The 23,060-nt window shown below is 37.5% G+C and overlaps 2 protein-coding genes across 14 annotated transcripts in view; one reads left to right on the top strand and one right to left on the bottom strand.

Annotated features, from left to right (window-relative positions):
* Window positions 1-23,060, bottom strand: part of Vmp1 (vacuole membrane protein 1) — a 105,202-nt gene that overhangs the window by 24,200 nt on the left and 57,942 nt on the right. For 6 of the 12 annotated variants that reach the window (XM_087191860.1, XM_087191866.1, XM_021248770.2 and 3 more), the window contains 2 exons: window positions 4,466-4,546; window positions 97-213 (listed from right to left, as the gene is read on the bottom strand). In XM_087191860.1, coding sequence (XP_087047986.1) covers window positions 97-213; window positions 4,466-4,546 — 198 coding nt within the window. Of the gene's footprint in view, window positions 1-96; window positions 214-4,465; window positions 4,547-22,696; window positions 22,727-23,060 lie in introns of all 12 variants that reach the window. The other 6 variants (XM_013067660.3, XM_021248769.2, XM_013067661.3 and 3 more) reach the window with 2 other exon arrangements.
* The window catches only part of Tubd1 (tubulin delta 1), a 100,608-nt gene that overhangs the window by 66,306 nt on the left and 11,242 nt on the right, over window positions 1-23,060 (top strand). Inside the window, exon 9 of one of the 2 annotated variants that reach the window (XM_087191857.1) lies at window positions 17,048-17,066. The exons of the other annotated variant lie outside the window; for it this stretch is intronic. Coding sequence (XP_087047983.1) covers window positions 17,048-17,051 — 4 coding nt within the window. The 3' untranslated portion in view covers window positions 17,052-17,066. Of the gene's footprint in view, window positions 1-17,047; window positions 17,067-23,060 lie in introns of those variants that run through there. 2 annotated transcript variants of the gene reach the window in all.

Raw genomic sequence — 23,060 nt, 5'->3', positions numbered from 1 at the left:
ATACTTTATTATCTAAGTAAGTTACCAACCAAAGAAGCAGAACCAGCAACTTAATTTGCTTAGGAACAAGCCAATGAGCGTGGGGGGTATAATTACCTGGATATGCATTTTAATTATTGCTTTTCCAATCAGGGTTGCACCAAAGAAGGTCCAAAAAGGTACAAGAAAATGTCCACATGTTATTCCAGCAAGATCAAATAGAGGATTTGGAATCTATTGCAAAATAGAGGGAAAAAAAGACTTCATATATAATCCAAAGAACAATTTTTCATATATATTCCAAAGAACAATTTTACCACCCATTTGCATTCCACTGTGAGCCTGCTTACACCGCAAAACAAGGTATGGGTTCCTAGGTCAGTGTGGCGCCCTGTTCAGAAGGTAGGCAAGTATGCGCCGTGTCTCTGAGATGCCTCCTGTTCACCTCAGGCTGTTCTTCAATACGTTCAGAGCGGGGTCCGGGGATTTAGCTCAGTGGTTTCGCTGCCTACTGCACAAGCGCAAGGACCCCAGTTTGATCCCCGGTAGCAAAACAACAACAACAACAACAAAAAACAATACGTTCACAGCTTGCCCTGTATGTTTTCATCATGAGGTGAGGATAAAGCCCATGGATGTGCAGGAATTTAATCGCATTTAGTGGATACTTGGCCATTTGGTGGCTATCTTCTGTGGGGAGGTATGAGATTATTTCAGTGGTCAGCAGGGTTTGAAAATCTTGAGCCTAAAATGTGTGCCTTTTTTTCTTTCTTTCTTTTTCCGATACCAGGGATCGAACTCAGAACCTCATGCTTACAAGGCAGGTGTGGTCCCACTGAGCTAAATCCCCAGCCCTTGAGCCTAAAATATGAATTATTATCTAGAAGTGTTCACGTCTTTAGCAAGCATTCCAAATACATGTATAGGTAAATGTGTTTTTACTCTTGACATTAAAAAACTCATTATATTTTATTCTAAAAGAGCTCAAGGTTGTGGGACCATGTGATATATTTTAGAAGGAAAATCAAGTGTGGAAAGATGAGAGCACACAGATTACAAGTGTGTTTTGAATACGCAGTCCCAGACAGAGAAGTGATTCACGATAAATACCTTTCTCAAATATTCCCATGTTTTAAGAATGCTAAAAGACAATTTCATGTAAAAATGAAAAGAAACCACAAGCTGGTTTTAAGCACTTCATCTATTTTTCTCCCACAGAAGTACTCTGCCCTTGTGGCTGCTGGCTGAACCATTTATAAGCCAATTAATTTCTGTAATTACATTTTTGAATTCTGAAAGAAGAGCCTAGTTGTTTAAAAAGTATTTGTCATATATGGTCTCTTAAAAGCAATTCCATAACTAAATCAGAATTCAATATTCTTTTGTAATACTTGGATTCAATACCTCATTTTTGTTTTTCTTGTCTAAATTCGAATGCTTTATGCAATTTCATCTCTTACAACCTTGTTGAAGTATGTACAGCATTACATCTGCTATGTCTAACATTTTCTCATGTAACCCTCACAGCTCCATGAGTTATAACTTCTCCTTTTTATTCTTTTTTTTTTTTTGGTACTGGGGATCAAACTCAAGTCCTTGCACTTGCACAGCAGGCGACGAAACCACTGAGCTAAATCCCCAGCCCTTCCCTTTTATTCTTAAACTCCAATTTATGTTGAAACAAATGAATTTAAAGTACACAACATATGTAAAATCAAAACAGATAAAAATTAGAATTTGTTAACCTGTTGGAGATCTCATTCTATGTTGTATATTCTCAAGAAGAACATAACTAATGAATTTGTTATTAGATATGCATGTGATTTTTTTTTCAAGTGCTAACTAAATAAACGGAAAGGAAGAGTAACATAAAAAGAACCATGAAGTTATTTTGAAATTTCTCAACTAGCAACTAGGAGTTTTACCTTAGCTTAAATGATGACAATAGCTAATTATATAAACTCCTGCCAGGGATTTAGGTCAGCTCAGTGATTCCACCACCTGCCTTGCAAGCACAAGCTTCCAAGTTCTATCCCCAGTATCAAAAAACCCCACAAAAAACAAAACTCCTTTTAACCTTAAGTCAAGTCTGTAGAAATACTATATAAGTATTAAAGATGGTCTAGAAAAAAAACCCTGGAGGGCCAAATTGATCTTCATATGTCAAATAATGACCATACATAACCAAATAAAAGAGGAGTGGCTAGTACATATAGGAGGTGGATTTCTAGCAGTTAGGATACAGACATACTTGAATGCTAAAGAAGAATTATTTTCTGCTTCAAAAAACCAAAGGTCCACAACCAGGCCTGGTGGTGCACACCTATAATCCCAACACTCAGGAGGCTGAGACAGGAAGATTGCCTTGAGTTCAGGGCCAGCCTGAACTACAGAGCAAGACCCTGTCTCAAAAACACAAACACCCAAAGGTCCTTGCCTTCTCCTTAGGAAAGATGAGAGCTATCTTTTATTAAGTGCTCAGACTTGTTCGGTACTATTGGAGGGGCTTTGTATCACTAACCACTATAATACTCTATGATGCCATGATGCCCATCTTACAGGTAGGTGAAAGTGCTGAGGCAGGTTAAGCAATCTGTCCCGGGTCACTGGCACCAGGGCAAGTTTGAACCAAGCAATGTGGCTCCCAATTTGTTCTCCTGGTCTCTAAGTGCAGGTCATTATGATCCAAGAGGGATCTCAGTCTAATCTCATTTTGGGGACTCTGTAGTACTTTCACAAATCTCTGCATTTTAAGAGTCTCTCTCACTACACTACAGAATTTTTTAGGACAGAAAATGAACCTTTTCCTTCTTTTCTTTCTTTCTCAGTGCTAGAGATTGAATCACATGCTAGGTGACAGCCCTAGCACTGAACTATTTTCCTAGCTCAGCTTTTATTTCTTTACTCCCAGAATATCACAACAAAAAACAGTTCGGCATTTATGCGCAAGGCACTGCATTAACTATTTCACATATACTTTCTTAAATCTTCATATCAACCTTTGTAATGAGTGTTTTATTGCTCCATTTATAAAAATTAGAAATTGGAACCAGGTGTGGGGGCATATATCAATAATCTCAGCACTTTAGGAGACCGAGGCAGGAGGACTGCAAATTCAAGACTTAGCAATTTAGTGAGACTGTATCTCAAAACAAAAATAAATTTCTTTTATTTAATTATTATTATTATTTTTGGAGGTACTAGGGGTTGAACTCAGGACCTTGTGCTTGCAAGGCAGGTGTGGTGCCACTGAGCTAAATCCCCGGCTCTAATTAATTAATTTTTGAGACAGGGTCTTGCTATGTAGCTCAGGCTGGCCTTGCACTCACTATGTCACCCAGGCTGATTCCAATCTCACAGCGATCATTCTGCCTCAGCCTCTCAAGTGCTGGGATTACAGGTGTATCCTACCATACCTGGTTCATGTTCTAATATGTGGTAAAGTAGCTATAAGTCAGCAGAAAATAACTGTGAATTTATAATCACAGCTTAAATAAACCAGCTTCCAGTTACACTGGCTAAATCCATCACTGAACTACCAACAACTACATACAGGCTACAAAGAAAATTCTCATCAGTGTTTCATCTTAGCGACAGCTCCTTCAGCAGGATAAACACCAACTTACAAAGGAATGTCAATTTCACGAGTCTGAGATTTAAGACCATTAAGATATTAAGTTTTAGACAAAAAATAGCTTTTCAGTTTGCTATAGCCAAAGATACCCTTAACTTTGGCACAGATATTTCCACTGCCTATCCAGGAGTTAAGATCCTTCCATAGGTTTATACGAATTCATCCCCTTTCTTCTTTTTTCTTTTTCAGTACTGGAGTATTGAACCCAGAGCCTTCACATTGAGCTATACATTTTTTCTTTTTTTTGGTACTGGGGATTGAACTTGGGTCCTTGAGCTTGCAGGGCAGGCGGCGGAACCACTGAGCTAGATCCCCGGCCCCTGAGCTATATATTTAAAAAAAAAATTTTAAGACAGATGTTTGTTAAATTGCACAGGCTAAGCTTGAACTTGTGATCCTCCTGCATCAGCCTTAGGAGTGCTGGGATTAGGGGGGTGCGATACCACACCCAGCTCATGAATTTCCCCTGTAACAAATACTTGAAATTTTGGAAAAAGATTTCCTATCTACAACTTTGTGGAAAGAATGAGGTCATTAATATGTGGGTAAATGTACTTAATTCTAAATTCTTCATAGGAAGAATGGATTTTGTCTCTTTTGTTCTTACTGAATCAAGTCTTTGAGGTCTGAAGTCATCACTTTGTGATGAAGGACTTAAAAGTCAGTAAACAAGTTTCTGAACCTAATGAACAGAGGATGGCTCATTTAATGAATAAGACCGATTCAGAAAATTTATACCCAACAAATGTTAGCATTTTTGTTCATTCGGCAATATCTCTTTAAAAACGAATTGATCAAAATATGACCCCACCATTTACTGAAATTTCTCATTTTTTAATACAATCCACTTACAGAAGCACAGGCCAATATTCCAAAAAATCCAACCTTCTGTACGAGTCTCTGAACTGCCAGTTTAGCTCGAGAGGGAAAGTCCTGTAGAAAGGAGGATTTTAAAACATTAACGAAAAGAACGTGGAAGAGGAAAGATGCCTCTATAGTTTGTTAAATAGCTTATGATCTGATGGCATCGATTCATCTAAAGAATAAGATGAATGATTAACAACCATAGCAGGCTGTCACTGAGAAGCATGCAAGTATATTTTTCATACAATATCACATTTTTAAAGTCTTAACACATTTAAGAATAAACCAAAACACTATCACTCAATTTTTAGGATTCTTTCTATATTTTCTAGGGCTGAACAAAATATTGCAAATCAGCCACAAACTAACTCATTCTGTTGGAAAAACTGCCCTAGCACATCTTTTTCTTTTTCCTTCTGCAATGTGTCAGACTTAATCCCCAGTTAACATCAGGGTCAGAACTGAGGATATTTCAAGACAGTCAATAAAAACACCTTTATTGATCGAGAGTCAGAAGAGGGAAAAAACAGTTACATGGCAAGAGTTGACCATACACCACCCAAAAATCAAAATAGTACTGCACTGTACAAATTTTTTTTTCATATTTTATTATATTTGAGGTTTTCAACAATCCTGAGGTATGGGTAAAGCGGACAGGATTATACCCAATGTATAGATCACAAAACTAAGTACTCAAGATATAATGTTATTGATTGATTGATTGATTGATTTTTGTACCTGGGATCAAACTTGGGACCTTCCGCTTGCGAGGCAGGCGGGGTCAAGAGAAAACGATAGGGCATGATTCAATTTTCAGACTGTGAAATCAAGGCTTTTTAATTTCACTATGACACTTCTTTCCACGATGAAACATGCATCAAGCTGGCTAGTTTCTTTCCATGATTTTTCTTCTTCCAGCATAGTGCTGGTGTAAATAAATAAGTAAATAAATTGCCATATGTGTGTGTGTGTGTGTGTGTGTGTGTGTATGGGATGCTGTGTAGTACAGGCTGACCTCGAACTCATGATGTTTCTGGCTCAGGCTCTTGAGTGCTGTGATTTCAGGGGTGTAGCCACCACACCTGGCCAGAAATTCAATCTTAAGACTAATTCTTTTCTGGTCTTAAATAGAATATATCCTAATGTAAATTCCAACAAAAATAGTTCATGCTATAAAAATAACTAGCTAATTTATAAATGCTCCTTTTAAAGTCTTCACTTCATAGACTTCTCTCTTTAGTCCAAAAATCTTACAGGAAGGTGAGGAAGTACCCTTCATAGAATTAGGAAAAATGTTTAAAGCTAGTAACTCAAAGTGTTTAAAAAATAAATATGCTTCTCTAATTCACACAGAAGTAGTGTATTCTCACTTAAAAACATTATGATAGATAATATTATGTAGAATAGCCCTATCATGTCACCAAAATAGCCAATTCAATACACAAGGGCCAGGGATTTAGCTCAATGGTTCCTCCACCTGCCTCAAAAGCGCAAGGTCCTGAGTTCGATCCCCAGTACAAAAAACCAAAAGAAAACAAAAAACAAAAAAACCCTTCTCCTACCTACTGTACATAGTGAGAAAAATCAAGGAATTAAGTGAATATACTATATAGCTGCTATTGCCAGTCATTATAAATACTTTCATGTGAAAACACAGGGCTCTCAGTTACTCAATAGCTAAATCCTACAACAAAGTATTGCAAATTAACAATTTATTTCCAAAGAGAGGAAAAATAACTTCTCTTGGGGATTAGGTTTACAGTTTCAGTAAGCAGGTTACATCTAATTTACCTGTTTTAGTTCTTTGTGATACTGGGGATTGAACCCAAGGTTCTCACACTGTGCTACACCCCCACCCTTTTTATTTTTTATTTTGAGGCAGGTGTTTGCCACCTCACCCGGGGCAGATTTCATATTAAACAACTGAACCACTGAGCAAAGAGCATTTTCTATTTTGAATTACGATTTCCAACTCAAGATTAAAGTCCTCTTTAATTGGTGGTAGGGGTTTAACCAGGGCTTGGTGCTTGCTATGGAAGTCCTCTACCACTAAGCTACAAAAGCAGCTTGATAATGTATTTTTTCAATAAATACATTTTCCAAATTAGATACTTAGGGGAATAGTTTTCTCTTACAGCAAGTTTCCAAAAACTTTTAATCTCTGACACACAGAAATCACACATATTTAGGCAGGTTAGGGACATTTCCATACAAGTATTCAGTGTGTGGTGATGGAGCAGGGTTTCTGCCCTATCCACCACTCAATTTACCATTCATTTCTTTCTCAAGTGCATGTCTGTAATACAGAAGTGATATTCATTTTGGGGAAATGCTCACTTTGAATCCCTCAGTCCTCCTCCCCCCGATCCCTTCACCATCCCCAGGAGTCTACCTTCTGGTTTCCTACCATTTCTCCTTTATTTTGTTTTTCTACTTCTAGTTTAGGATTCTCATGTAAGAGAAAACACTTGACATTTAACTTCCTGAGCCAAGGTTACTTTGCATAGCATGATGGTTTTGAGTGTCATCCATTTTCCTGCAAATGACATCATTTCTTTGCGTTTGTAAGATTCAAAACCTTTTTCTCACTTTTTTTTTTTTTGGTACTGGGAATGCACATGTGAGGTAGGTGGCAGAACCAGTGAGCTACATCCCTGGCCCCAAATCTTTTCTACTAGCGATTTTGGAATACTCACCATTGTATACTATTTACCTTAATGTACTATTGAACTGTGGAAGTTATTCTCTCCACCCAAATGCAACCCTGTACTGTTAACTATCTTCCTCCACACCTCCCTCCCTCACAGCCTTCCCAGGCTCTGGTGACCACTGTTCTTTATGACATCAACTTTTTTCTTTTGAGAGGGTTTCACTATGTAGCCCAGGCTGGCCTGGAATCTTGGAGATCCTCCCACCTCAGCCTCCCCAGTGCTGGGATTACAGGCATGTGCTGCTATGCCCAGTGGATAACAACTGTTAGCCTCCACACATAGAGAAGATCACTGACTATTTATCTTTCCATGCCTGACTTATTTTACTTAACATAATGTCCAGTTTCAACCATGTTGCTGGAAGTGACAGAATCTCATTCTTTTTTCACAAATAATATTCCATTAGGTATATGCACCAAAATTTCTTTTTCCATCCGTCGGTAGACAGCCAGGTTGATTCCAATGTTACAGCATTTATATGGTCCCTAATGTATAAAATTGCAGAAAAAGTTTTTCTACATTAAATGATGTAGACAAGATAAGTAACAGTCAAAAAGTAGGTCCTTTTTTTTTTTTTTTAAAGGTACTGGGGACTGAACCCGGGGTCTTGCAGATGGCACACAACTGCTCTGCCACTGAGTTACACCCCCAGCCCTTTAAATATTTTTAAATTTTTGATCCTCTTGCCTCAGCCTCCTGAGTAACTGGGATTACAGGACGGTACCCCTGCCCTTGGTTTCTTGTTTTCTTTTGCTTAATTTCAAGGCTTTAAAATCTTACACTGTTTTGTTTTGTTTTGTTTTTTGGTACCAGGGATCGATAAAATCTTATACTTTTTGTTTTGTTTTTTGAGACAAGGTCTTGCTATGCAGTTCAGGCTGGCCTCTTAACTCTGAACTCCCAGCCTCCCAAATGCTGGGATTACAGGTGTGCACCATCATACCCTGCACAAAATCTTACACTTAAATCAAGTGACTGATAGTGCCACCATTTCACAATGATGGCATTTTCAATTAGATGTATGCACACACATACTAATTTAAACTGGAAAAGAGGTATAATTATACAAATAGTTTATATAAAGACAAAATGATTAAACATGATGCAGATGACCTAGTATACTAACAATGGTCTAACATATCTTTTTTCTCCTTGCTTCTACAAAAAAAAAAGCAAGATTACAGAAACTGAGGGAAACAGGTTTCTGTTTTTCAAGGCAAGGTCTCACAATTCTCCTGCTTTAGCTTCCAGAGCACCTGGGATTACAGATATTGCTGCACCTCCCCTATAAGAAACATGCTTATAAAAATAAAATCCTGAAAAAGAAGTCAATTCAATACTGGGATAATTCTTAATAAAGGAGAATAATAATAAGGAATCATTTTTCCCCTTTGGGGTAGCGTCTCTTAAGAGCAATTCAGCTTGAACAAAGGGAAATAGTCTTTCTTCCTTCAGTTCCTTCTGTCAGCCTTAAGGGCTTGGGTCATCTTCCTTCAACTTTGTGCAGAGCTAACCTAGCCAAACAGGTACAGCAGAAGTCTCCTTTACTGTTAAAAGTGGTTTTGAAGCCGGCATGTATTACAAGGGAAACAAGCCAAGTGCCTTCTACAAGAGGAGTTGTGTTTTTCATCGGTGAATGTCCACTAGGAAGAACGGATTCCATAAATGTCACTCTGTAATTAACACACAGTGACCATGCTACTTTCAGTTCCTGTAATTTTTTCTAGATCTCTCACTATTTTCAGGATTAATATTACAATTAAATATCAAATAGTCTATATTAATTAAAATTAAACATAAAATCTGCACAGTTTTTTTCATTATAAGAAATAAACAGTAGCTGAATATGCATTTTGATGGAGTACTTTCTTGATTCTTTTCACTTTCCAGTGTCATGAAGATAACTCTGGGGAAGCACTGTATTAGTATTTATACCAAATCAAACATATTTTACAATGGTGAAGTAACTCATTTATATTTTCTTGTTTTTTATTTTAAATTCATTTTAAAGTCATATAAGTAAAACTTCTTGATGCAGTCTCAAGGCTTCATTTAAAATTTTTTAGGTTGTCCTAAGATTGAACCTCTGGCCTTCATGGACTCCACCACTCAAACACCCAGGCTACCGAATTTTATCAAGACTATTCTCTCGTTGTCCAAAATATTTTACATGTTAAATGTAATTTCATTTTCTTTCCTACCTTGTAGTTTTTGTTGTTGTTTGTTTGTTTTTAGAGGCACGATCTCACTATGCAGTTCAGGCTGTCTGAATTCACTATGTAGCCCAGGCTGGCCTCAAACTCAAACATGCAGCGATCCTCCTGCCTCAGCTTTCCAAGTACTGGGATTATAGGCATGTGCCACCAAGGCCTGCCCCTGCCCTGTAGTTTTTTTTTTTTTGGTACCAGGGATCAAACTCGAGACCTTGTGTTTGCGAGGCAGGCAGTGGCACCACCGAGCTAAATCCCCAGACCACCTGCCCTACAGTTTTAAAAGTTCTTTATTTTTCTTGGTAAAGTTTCAGTGCTTCTTCATTATTTATATAAATTTGGCAGCTTTTCTCAATATGTGTGTGTGTGTGTGTATACACATTTTTTTTTTTGAGATGAGGTCTTGCTATAGAGTTCGGGCTGGCTTTGAACTCACTGAAGTCTTCCTGCTTGCCTCCGGGTCAGTGCACCACCATGCTTAGCTCTCGCTTGCTTTTAAAATTCAGAGGGACAATTTTACCGATGTATTTGTCAATAAACTCTACTCTAGTATGTTCACACTTGCCACCTAACACCACCCAAAATCCTCTCCTCTTACTAAAGTTTGAAAGAAAATTTTTTAGCAGCCAAGCATGGTGATGTACACTTATAAAGCCCAGGACTCAGGAAGCTGAGGCAGAGGAATCATCATGAGTTCAAGGACAGCCTGAGCTACATAGTGAATTCAAGACCAGCCTGAACTAGAAGGCGAAACACTGTCTCAACCAAAAAAATAGGAAAGAACAATTTTTAACAAAATTTGCGGTTCTTTTTTCAGTCTAAGTAAAATAAGACAAGTGAAAATGTGTTCCAATAGTAAACAGTATTTTAAAGAAACAGAGAAGGAAAAGATTACCAAACAAATTAACACATTAGTCAATGTTCAAGTTAAATACCAAAGAAAATTAATATTTTACTTTAACAGTTTTGTAGTATTTGTGGAAAAAATGTACCAAATCCAAGCTGATACTTCCTCAATTGTCAGCCTTCATTTAAAAAAAAATCTGTACAACTAAAACCAAATTCCTTTTAATAGTTTCATTTCTTTATATTCACATTTCATAACTTTTATAATCTATTTCATAATTTAAGTCCCTGACAGAACAGTTTAATTATCTAACTCTACCTAAATAAGTAACATACATTTATAATAAGTAACCATGCATCATATTTTGCTTTTTTCTCAGAAATAAATCAATTATGAGCCAGATGGGCTGCCTCATGCTTGTAATCCCAGCCCACTGGGAGGCCGAGGCAGGAGGATCACAAATTTAAGCCCAGTCCAGGTTACTTAGTGACTTAGGGAGATCCTGCCTCAAAATTTTAAACAGGCCGGGTGGGGATGCAGCTCAGTGTGAAGGTCCTGGGTTCAATCCCAGAACCACAAAAGAAATAAAATAAAATAAAATAAGCAAGAAACACTAGGAACATGTTTCCAAACATACATGTAAAAGAAGTTACAGTCACTCCTATCACTGAGATTTCAAGAACCAATAAAGAAAAGAGACAAAGCCTTAAAGCCTGAACATTCCCTTTGCCATTGTTGCTTCACATGTCTTTTTCCTAAGAAAGCTATTATGATTAAAGGAAAAGGAAACCGAAAGGGTAATTATTATTATAAAGGAAACTGAAAGGCGAGTTTAAACTTTTATTAATATCAACTTGAATCTGAATATACGAAGTGTCTTCAAACGGTAACACTAAACCTTTTTCATGATGAGTGAACACACAAAAAGACCTCTTTAAAAGCACCAGAGGGCCGGGGATTTAGCTCAGTGGTTCCACTGTCTGCCCCACAAGCGCAAGGACCTGAGTTCGATCCCCAGTACCAAAAAAAAAGCAGCAGAAAACTGGAAGGGATGGTGTCTGCCTGTAATCCCATCACTCTAAGAGGCTGAGTCAGGAGAGCAATAGTTTGAGACCAGTATGGGCAATTTAGCAAGGCCTTGTCTAAAAAAGAAGTGTGTGTGGGGGGCGCAGGGGGGAATCCCTAAACACACTAAATGAATTCAATGTTACTGCAGAAAAACCTGTATTTGGTTAATACCTTAAGGTAGTTTACCTCCCCATCCCACCCTGCAGTACTATACCTTGAACCCAAGACCCTTCACACTGAGCTATATCCCCAGCCCTTTAAAAATTTTGAAAATTTAGTCACTGATTTGACCAAAATGGGCTCAAACAAGCAATCCTCCTATCTCAGCCTCTCAGAATGCTGGGATTACAGGCATGCACCACCACATCACACTTACCTGCCTTTTTTCTTGGGGGAGGGGGGGCACGAGGACTGGGGATTGAACTCAGGGCCTTGTGCTTGCAAGGCAGGCGTGGTGCCACTGAGCTAAATCCCTGGGCCCTGCCTTCTTAATTTATTGGATGTTAAAACTTCTGCTGAGCAAATAATGCTTTTCTTGGATTTGTGCTTAAGTGGGTTCATAGCCAATATTAAAAACCACAGAGGAAAAGCTGGGCATAGTGGCGCACGCCTGTAATCTCATCACTCAGGGGGTTGGGAGAGGAGGACCCCAGCAAGTTTGAGGCCAGCCTGAGCTACACAGTGAGACCTGTCTCAAAGAAACAAACCACAGAGAAACTGTTTCAATAGTTCCTCACATACGATGGGAATGTATGTTAAAATACACTCATTGTGAAGTCCTTGTCCGGCCTAGAAACAACTTGCTGGTTTCTGTGTCCTAGTGAAATATGTGTGCCAAGTAACTAAAACTATTAAACAGAAATGAGGCGAAACAGTAATGATGACTTGTTATTAAAAGCTGTTTCTGTGGCACCATGCCTGCCTTGCAAGTCAAGGTCCCGAGTTCGATCCCCAGTACCAAAAAAAAAGGCCTCCAAAAGCTGTTTCAGCATGAACAATGACTCTGAAATGATTTGTTATTAAGGCCCTAAGAACCACATCATTATTTTCTAAAATGAAATACAACACAGAGAATACAATAAAACGGTACAATTAGCTATTATCTTCATGAGAACTGCAATGTAATCTAACTCAGTCTTCAAATCTTTCTCCTTATGAGCTCAGACTAACAGTGTCTTAACTAATATTTTCTACTCATTATCAGGGCTCTACTGAGTTTTCATTTAAAAATCTGAAGCGGGGTAGGGGCTGAGGGGAGAGCGCTTCCTTAGTACGTATGGACCGAGTTCAATCTCAAGCACTGCACATTACGAAAAAGAGAGAGTTAATGAACTCAAAATGAACAAAAACATTTTATTTTACTGTTGACTTCCTCACCAATATTATTAACATAACTGCTTATATTTTAATATTATATATTTGAAACATCTTAAAAAATAAAAATCACTGCTACCTATAAAAAATTGTATATTTGAGTAGGTTTCTTTAATAACTAAGGTGTATTTTTAAGATTTTTTTTTTTTTTGGTGCTGCTGGTGATTTATGTTGGATGAAACCTACAAGGAAAGGGAGAGCAAAAGAACCAAAAAAGATGAAAAGTGCTACTACAGTGAGAAGGAGAATCCTAGCACTAACAATTCTAGTCTTCCATGACATCAAAATGTCAGTGCAATGAAAATATTAAATATTTTCATTTCTCTTAGCCAAGTTGTTCAGTTTTTCTCTAAAGAGGATAAGAAGAAATTCTTCATTTATACCTGTAATGGGCATCTCACCATACTACTAATTTTACAACTCATGAACAACCCATTAGATATAAACCAATTCTGGCATAGTCTAGAAAAAAAGCAAGGATCGAAGACACATGGCTCCCAGAGTCTTTCTTGGGGCATGGGGTGGGGGACTGGCCACCAGGATCTATCATTTTCAAATAGAAAGTAGATAAATTATTCTTAGAAGTTCAGCTAAGCATACAGTGCTTTGTCCTCCTTTACTTATTCTAGCCAAGTTACCAGCACAAAAATTGGGTGCTTCTCCAGCTTCATTTTCCTGTCCCTCTGTTCCTGTTGAAAGGAACTCACATGGTAATTTTTTGGCAGCCAGGCATCCACTCACATCTGTGCTTGCCTGGCCTCTTGTTGAAATAAGAAAGGACTCCATGTTGGATGGAATGGTGTACCTATAGTCCTAGTCACCTGGGAGGCTGAAGCAGGAGCATCTCCTGAGTCCAGGAGTTCAAGATTAGCCTGAGCAACACAGCAGGACCGGTCTCAAAACAAAAACCTTTTTAGCCTTAAAAGAACAGTATTCTAAGTACTCAGGGAAAATATCTGAGTGTGCAAGATTTATTAGAGAAAAGCAAAGGATACATTATAGGGCTGGGGATGTAGCTCACAGGATACATTATAAAAGTAATGCATTTTTCTATTTTTCTCAGTTCCTGACTGAAGTCAGTATCTCTCATCTGGTAGTTAATGTCTCACAGAAAGAGTTAATTCCCAAATCTTAGTTGATAATAAGGGAGTCATTTCTCAATGTTTTTGTCTGTTTATAAGTAATGAATAATGTATTCTCAGATTCAAGCAAATTTTAAAAAAAACAAAAAGCCTACTAATCTGCCATGGAAAGGTACATAACAATACTACACATTTGTGGGGGGAAAAAGAAAAAAGACACAAGGTTCAGATGAACCTGGCTCAACCAAAACTATGAAAACTAAGTCAATATGGAATTTAGAAAACTGTCAAGGGTAGAAAAATTGACTTGAAAACAAAGGATATGGGACCAGGCATGTAATTGCCTCTGGAAAATTATATGCAATTATGTTAATTCCATGTTAGAAAAAACACTATGAAAGAATTAGAGATCCACTGGGAAAGAGATGACCAAAGAGATTTGAGTGCTACTGGATAAAAAATTACATTCTCTCAAAAGGCTGAAGAGGGAGCTGGGTGAAATCTACAGTTATAAATAAGCTCAACAGGTAATGGGATGTGTTTAACAAATCCTACAACCCTTTCAACTTGGGAGAAGTAATTTTATTATTTTGGGGCAGTACTGGAACTGAAATGAGGGCCTCACACGTGCTAGGCAAGTGTTCTACCACTAAACTACAACTCCTGCGTAAGGCAGATAAACGTAAAACAGACAAATGGAAGCGCTGCTTTGTACAACAGGCTATAAGCTTACTGAAATCTTAACTACAAGAAGTAGTAAAAATACAAATTTTTACAAGTTTGGATAAATTAATTGATGAAGACCCATATTAAGGAAATAGACGACTAACTCCGGAATGTGTTCTGAGAAACATGTCATTTCATCATTGTACAACCACCATACAGCATATTTATACAAATGATTATAATATGAAGTCACCAGGTGATATACACATATAAGACAACTGTTGCATATGTGGGCTCTTGCAGATGGAAATGTCATTCGGTAGCACATAACTGAATTTCCCTACTTTTGGGGTACGTATGTCAGGAATTGAATTCAAGGTGTCACATGTGCTAAGCACTTACTCTGCTACTGAGTTATAGCCCCAGCCCAATCGTTCTACTTTTGAGAGCAGCACTGCATTAATAATTATGCCCATTTCTATTCTACTGCGTAGTGCTTTCGCTTAAGCTCAGGGCAGTTATATTTTTTACATTGTAAGATCCAAAATAGGAAAAAAGGAACGGATAATCTAGTGAGCGAAATCTTACATAGCTAACTTAGAAAGAACTGCAGATCTACCATGACAAACCAAACATCTTGGCTAACTAGAAATAAAGATACAATACTTGGGGCCGGGGATTTAGCTCAGTGGTTTTGCCGCCTGCTGCGCAAGCGCAAGGACCCGAGTTCGATCCCCGGTACCTAAAAAAAAAAAAACAAAAAAAACAATACTTGCTGGATGTAGTGGTGTATGACTGCAATCCCAGATCCTTGGGAGGCTGAGGCAGGAGGATCACAAGTGTGAACCCAGCCTGCAAAATTTAGTGAGATCCTGGGTAAAAAAAAAAAAAATCAGAAGGGCTGGGGATGTAGAGAAAGCTATACGTTCAATCTCTATTACCAAAAAACAAAAACAAAGTTTTTGTCATAGAAAGTGAGCATTAATAGTTACTCTGCTGTCCATGTCTTCCATTACACTCTGATCTTGGGCCAGAACTGGAATCAAGGAGCAGTTATAGGATAAAGGTGCATGGGGAAAGAGAAGTGATCAAAGAGATTTGAGAGCTGTTGGATATAAACAGTGAATGATCACATTCTTCTAATGTAATTAGAATGGGTTTTTATTTAGTATGTTACCAACTTGCAAACTCATGAGCAAAAACACACACGCATAGAGAGTCTAATGGTCCAAGTTTCAAAGAAAAGAGAACTTTCTAAAGGCATTTTACAAAAGGTGTTTGAAATACGAACCTGCCAAAACCCAAAACCTTTTAAATTAGCTTAACAAAGGTAACCTAATGCTTGCCTGCTGCTTATTTTTCTTCCTATCTGTAAACAGGTGTGGAGATGAAAAGAACAAAGCAGACATAAAACTGTATTCTACTCCAACATCCAAAGCAAACTAACAAGAAAAAGCTTGACTATTTCTTACTTACTGTGCTTTTCATTGACTGGGCTGTTACTAACCTCTTATTTTCATTTGTAAAGCATCTAGTTTCAATTAGAATTGCTTCATCATCAAACAAGACTTTTTTCTATTTTAATTTGATCACTGAGAGTTAAGGAGTATGGCTAGAATTTTTAAACCTCCATTATTCTATAGTCTTTCTTTTGTACTGGGGATGGAAGCCAGGGCCTTGCACATACTAGGCAAGCAATCTTCCACTGAGCTCCAGCCTCAGCCCTCCGTATTCTTTTTTTAGAGGAATAACTAGCTCACAAGTTTCTAGAATAGATAGACAGATAGCTACAAAGAGGTAAGTAGGGCCGGGGATTTAGCGCAGTGGTTTCGCCGTCTGCTGCGCAAGCGCAAGGACCCGAGTTTGATCCCCGGTATAAAAAAAAAAAAAACAGGTAAGTAGGATGAAAATAGTTTTTAGGAGGTTGGATTTAAATATTTTCACTAAATTTATTTTTTTAAGTTAACTCTGGCTAAAGATGATGGTAAAGTTAAATACAGAAACACACGTGAAAATAAATAGACTCGGAAATGCACAATGAGCAGGTAAGTTTCCGTGGACACTCATTCAGCAGCTTGTATCAAATTCTATCTTTCCAGTTCATTTATTTAGTACTATAGGAATGGGTTAAAGAAAGAAGAGTCACAAAGAAAATGATTCAAGTCTGGGAGTGGGGTGGTGAGAAAAGCGTTCAGAATAAAGTGAAAGCTCTAGAATCCAAATAAAAAGAGACATGAAGAATTCCACCATAAATCATGTTAAGTATGCTTAGAAATTATAGCCACTGAACTTTCTGAGCATCACTTTTTCTTGCTGAACCAAACGTAAGTGACCTTTGGTACCAAAACCTAACTGTACCAAGAGTTGAAATATTCTGCAAGAGAATCCATCAAGAGACGACTGAAAATTGCTTAATCTTGCTGATACTTTGTGGTAAAATCATAAGCCAGCTATGAAATATCTAGCAGGCTGGACTTTTCAAAAACTACATGTTGTTGGGTATGGCTGGTTGATTTTTAAAAGGAGAAAATACATTAAACGTTGGTAGCTTTGACAATGCCTTTAATGATAAATGTGTTTAACATGTGCCTCTCATGTTCACTGTCATAAAGGTGATCGGTTTAACTACACAAACAGCTGAGATCCTGAGAAAAGACAGCTTTCTGTGGACCTCCTGATGCAACACAAACCATAGCAGTAACTGCAAAGCTTAACGCAAACCCTCTAGAGTCCACGTTGACAAATTCTTTAACAAGCCCTGTGGTTACAGGGAAGCTGGTTTCACTCTGAGTCACTCCTGCTCAACAGTTTACTGGAAATGAAGAGGAGGGGGAATTTTCAGAGAAGTCACATGATGGCCAGAAAAACCACAACCAGTAAAGGTTCAACAGAGTCAAAAGCAAGTCCCAGCAACAACTGACACTCAGAATGTCCAAGTGGCACTAAAACATGAAAATGAATCCTGTTTGGTTTCAGATCATCTATACCACAAGCTCTGATAAATTTGCGTATGTAAAGGAACAGAGATATTTCACAGGGGGAAAACCAGTAGGCACTGAATGGCAGAGGCAACTGCAAACAGTTTATAGGAAAATGTGCTTAACATCAATGGAACGCTAACCACTTTAGTGAGCATATATATAATCATCAAATGCTTTACCATAGTTTCCAAAGTTAAATGATCAAATATATTATCAAATCAATAGAATTTCAAAGAATCTTTCATTTTTACCTTGTACTTTGAGAAGCTGTTCACTAGGAAAATGTCTATTTCACTGCATAAAAAGAAAAGGTGCTGGCTATAAGAACTACCATAACAACTGATGAACTTTTTTTGGTTTTTATATGTTTTCACTACTAAAATAATATAAATAACTTGCAATTTCTGAATAGGAAAAGGTCTCCTATTAAGCTGAAAAAATTTTTGGCCTTAAATAAATTTAATACAAACTAGTAAGGGAAAAGATACTAGGACTTAATTTGGGAATTTAGTTTCAATATACAAATTAAGTGGCAAATATTAATTTAAATACTTCAATCAAATCAAACATAAAAACGCTCCCTTAAAGTAAGATTAAACCTGGACACTATAAAACAGCCTTTGAGAAAATGCGCAACCTTGGCTTACAGACTCTTGACTGATACTCAATAGGAAGATGGAGGAAAATAGAGCATTCTTCTAAAAAGTGAAGGCTTAAGACCTCTACAATTCTGATTTAAGTTTTAATTTCTGAATCTTACATCAGTAAAAGGCAACAGTAAACTTCACAGTCATCATCCCAACACTCTGAAAGAATACAAGTGGCAGGTCATTGGGACAGGCAGCATTTTGGCAATCTTACTCAAAACATATTCTTCTAAGGAAATACATACAGCATTCCTACCCTATTGGGTAGGCATTAAATACAAAATACCACAACCACCCCCAGACTCCCATTCCATTCCATTAGTAACACTGGCTGCACTAATCTTTTAGGAAACAAAAAACAAACAAGTTATCTTATTTTTCAAACTTTTACTCTTAACATGTTGTAATTTTTCTTTTTCTCTGGTTACATAGCCAGGAATTGAACCTTGGGCCTAGCACATGCTTAAGCACTTACTCTAACTCTAGCACTCAGCTATGTTCTCAGCCTCCGTTTCTTTCTTCTTTTTTTTTTTTTTTTGAGGTAGTAGGGATTGAACCCAACACCTCACCATACTAGGCAAGAGCTTTATTATTTAACTACACCCCTAGTTCATTGTATTTTACTTTATTTATATATATATTTTTGGTACCGGGGATCAAACTCGGGACCTTGTGCTTGTGAGGCAGGTGGCGGAACCATTGAGCTAAATCTCCGGTCCCCATTGCATTTTATTTTTGAGACAGATCTTGCTAAAGTGCCCAGGCTAAATCTTGCCCAGACAGATCCTGCTAAACTGGCCTTGAATTTGCAACCTTCCTGCCTCAGCATCCCAAATAGCTAGGATTACAGGCACATATCACTGTGCCCAGTTCCCACTTGTTTCCAAACTATAGAATTTTACAAAGTTACTTTATTCAGTATGAGTTAAAACTTGCAAGTCATTTAAATTGATATCTTTGACTATCTTCAACCCTTGCTCTCAGATCATTATTAAATTCAAAGACATAAGATAGTAAAATCTTCCTTTTTATGTAAAATGATTTGTGTTTGCTGCATTTTACCTTATCCTGTGGCAGAGTAAGATGGAATATTAAGTGAACGTGTTTCATATGCTACATTTTCTCTCTTAATTAATATTTCATCATTTAGTCAAAGTATTTACTGCATGAACACTGTGGGTACAAGACTAGGCAGGCATTGTTGAAAAGACATTTTTGGGGCCTCCTCTCAAGCAGTTTACAGATTCCTGGGAGAGATAAGAATAATCCATAAATAGCATTAAAAGAAGGCAGATAGTGATAAAGTGGCATAAGGAAGGTATACTTGGGATGCTAGAGGGATTCAGGAGAAACAATGTTAGAAGTGGAAGAGTCGAGGTAGAGTAGGAAGGGAGTCATCAAATACTTCATGAGGAAGCTGCCAGGAAAAGAATTAAGAAAGTAGACATACGCAGATGGGAGAAAACAACACTGCAAGCAGTTATGAAAAAGAACCATACTGCATAGCTGTGTGAGTGGAGGTGAATTATTCTAATTCATCAGAGGAGCAATTTTTAAAATTTTTTGCAAGTTTAATAAATCGTCATGGTTTTCTGTAACAAGAGCAGCATTTCTTTTTCTTTTTTGGTACTGGGGATTGAGTCCAAGACCTTTACCACAGCCCCTTTTATTATTTTGTATTTTGAGACAGGGTCTTTCTAAATTGCTAAACTGCCTAGGCTGGGCTCAAACTGGTAGCCTTCTGGAGTGCTGAGATTACAGGCACGCACCACCATGTCAAGCTAAGAGTACCAACTTTTAAACTTAAAAATTTCAGAGGTCTTTATTTAAAAATAATTTTTATGCACATACAATTTTTCGTTTGTTTTTTGTTGTTATTTGTTTTTTTCAGACAGCATCTTGCTAAGTAGTTCAGACTGGCCTTGAACTCACTATATAGCCCTGGCTGGCCTTAAATTAGTGGCAATTTTCCTGCCTCAGCCTTCTGAGTGCTGGGATTACAGGTTTGGGCTACTACGCCCAGTTTTTGTTTTTTGTGGGTTTTTTTGAGGCTCAGTCTTGCTATGTACTTCAGGCTGGCTTGAACACACTATGTAGCCTAGGCTGGCCTCAAACTTGCGACAAGCCTCCTGCCTCTACCTCCTAACAAAATTTTGGGGGTTTTTTGAGGTATAATAGTCTTTCAAAGTTCAATTTGAAAGACATCAATGTTGGGCCAGGGGTATAGCTTAGTACAATTTTTGCGTAGCATGTGTGAGGCCTTCCTTGGGTTTAATGCCCTGTGCTTCAAAAAACGAAAGCAAAAATGATCAATACAGGGGATACAAAATGTTAAAGGGGAGATGAGGATGATCTGTCAGTAGGAATGAATTAGTAATAAGGGAAACTGTGTTAAGAGTTTAGATTTCACATTATATACAACTGGGAGCCAGATATTTTTGAGTAGCAAAGTTGCACAAGCAGATGCATTTTTCAGAATGTACTTTTTTGTTGTTTTCTGTGAGAAAAGATTGGGGAAAACTGGTAGACTGAGCCATTTGGGGAGCCACTAGGAATGCTGAGGAAGGGCTAGTAAAGGTCTGAAGCAGTAGTTCAGAAGGAGAGGGTGGGTGATGGAGACAGTGGAGGCAGAATCCATGGGATTTGGGGTCAGAGAACTCAGTCTTTATTTGTTTTTATTTACCTTTTTTGGTGCTACATATTAAACACAAAGATGATAACTCAGATTTTAACTTGGACTGACTGTGAGCATTAATAGAAATCAAGAACAAAGGAGAAAATGATCATAAAGATAACAATCAAGCCTTGTATGGAATAATTCACAAAGCACATGAATAGCTATCTAGATTAACTTTTATAAATGCTAGGCTTGCTCAAGGGCATAGGAAGCTCCACTGATTCACGCATGCCTCCCACAGATATCTTGTGAAAACAAGACAGAAAGCCAAAAGCAAGAGGAAGCCGGTTTAGTGGAAAAATACTGCCCAATCTTGATATTGTACTCATGAAAATAAATCAGGTATCATAAAAAATCAGAATACAAATAAATGTTTTAATTGTGGCTTATTTCTCTCAAAACAGCTATCATATGAAATCTAACCAACAGTCAAAAGTGGAATTTGAGCAAATACTTAGCTTTAAACTTTTCAACTTGTAAAGATTTCTTAGTAAAATCACACACACCCTTTAACCTACTTGGAGAGTATATGGCAAAGCAACCAGTGCCAAGATTTTTTTCCCTTTTCCTGTTGATAAAGTTATGCTGCTGAAGTGCTTTATCTTAAAAAAAGAAACACATTTTCTAACTTATTCTCAGGTAATCTTTAAATAACCACTCAGTTATTTTATCTGCTGTTTTCACCTACAGTTAAAGAAAGGAAGAAAACTGAAACAAAACACACCAACAAAAGAAAAAAAAAACCCTCAAGAACAAAAATTAAAATACCCAGCCTAGAATATGATTGATAGCCTCTTTGATGAGCATATGTGTGGATTTCACTTTTTAAACTTTATGTCAAATCTGAAAATGAGAGCGAAGAATCTAAAACAAATGTATGATTAAACACTCAAGGTGTTTTTAAGATAGTGTATTTACAAGTAAAACAGTGCATGTGCCTGTAATCTCAGGACACTGAAAGGCTGAGGCAGGAGGATGCCAAGTTCAAGCTCAGCCTGGGCAACTTAGTGAGATCCTGTCTCAAAATAGAAAGTAAAAAGGGCTGAGCTCAATGCAAGGCGCCCCAAACCCCAAGACAAACAAACCCTCTGAAACTGTCATATTATATTTATTTGCAGAGTAAAAACTGTAGAAACAAAACCTGAATGCAGCACACCAGTGCATGAAAACATCAGAAACATACCTGATCTTACCTGAGTATAGTAATGCTCTACAGGGCTAGGCCAAGAATAAACAAAAACAAAAAAATTCTCTATACCAAGTCATATGTGTAGAACAAAAATTATAAGCCACGAAATTTAAGGAAGCCAGTGGAAAAAAAAGCATAAAAGAAAATAAAGAAAATTTAGATCAAATCAAATATAGGAGAAAATTTTTCAATTAATTCATTTTTTTAATGTGCTAACCCATGTGAAAATGTGGCTAAATTTTGGTATGGTAGCAGAGCACTAACATCACAGTGAGAAAACAGTTGGGTTTTGGCTCTGAGAATCATAGGGTGTGTCCCTCAGGATGCTTCCTTATCCAAATCAGGGATAAGCCCAGTGGCTGGTGCTGGCTGGTAGCTGTGACTACCAGAGAGGCTCAGGCGGGAGGATGCCTGGAGCCCAGGAATTCAGCCCTGCCTGGTCAACACAGGGAGATCCTCATCTCTACTAAAAATACAAAATGCCCCAAAACAAGGATAATACCTTTTACTTCACAATTGTGAGGAGATAAGTCACTCAACTGCCTAGTATACAAATCTTATTATCCTTAGAAAGAAAATTAATATGGAAGACCACAGAGTTGTAACATCCTTTCTCTCTTAACATATTATTTCAGCTAATTATTTCCTAGGTCGCCTATTAGTTAACAGTACATATTGAAATTCTGAATAACAATTTTAAATAAAGTATTTGTAAAGAGCATATGATTTCTGGACCAGGGATTTAGTTCAGTGGTTCCGCTGCCTACCTCGAAAGCACGAGGTCCCAAGTTCGATCCCTGGTACCAAAAAAAAAAAAAAAAAAGAGTACATGATTTCTGATTTAAAGGACATGAAATGATGTGTACATTTTATTTACTTGGTTTTTCAGTATAAACAAATATGAAATTGGGAAATAAATATAGTTATCCTAAAATAGTGGTTATAATCATTGGCCTTATGGGATTACAAACAACAAAACCTCATAACCAGTAGGAGTATTATGTACAGTCTAATTTCCACGACTCAAAACAGACAAAGATAAACTAGAAATGATCCAGTGAAAAAGCAACTAAAATAATCAGGGCCGTAAGAGAGGAATGAAAAAGAGTATTATTCTGAAAGAGCATTATT

This window comes from Heterocephalus glaber, unplaced genomic scaffold, assembly GCF_053883595.1.
Source record: "Heterocephalus glaber isolate CG9 unplaced genomic scaffold, H.glaber_assembly_v1.0 deba00001564, whole genome shotgun sequence".
In the NCBI taxonomy this organism is placed as follows: Eukaryota; Metazoa; Chordata; class Mammalia; order Rodentia; family Bathyergidae; genus Heterocephalus; species Heterocephalus glaber.
Note: the sequence above shows the minus strand (reverse complement) of the source record. Positions and strands in the feature narration are given on the sequence as shown.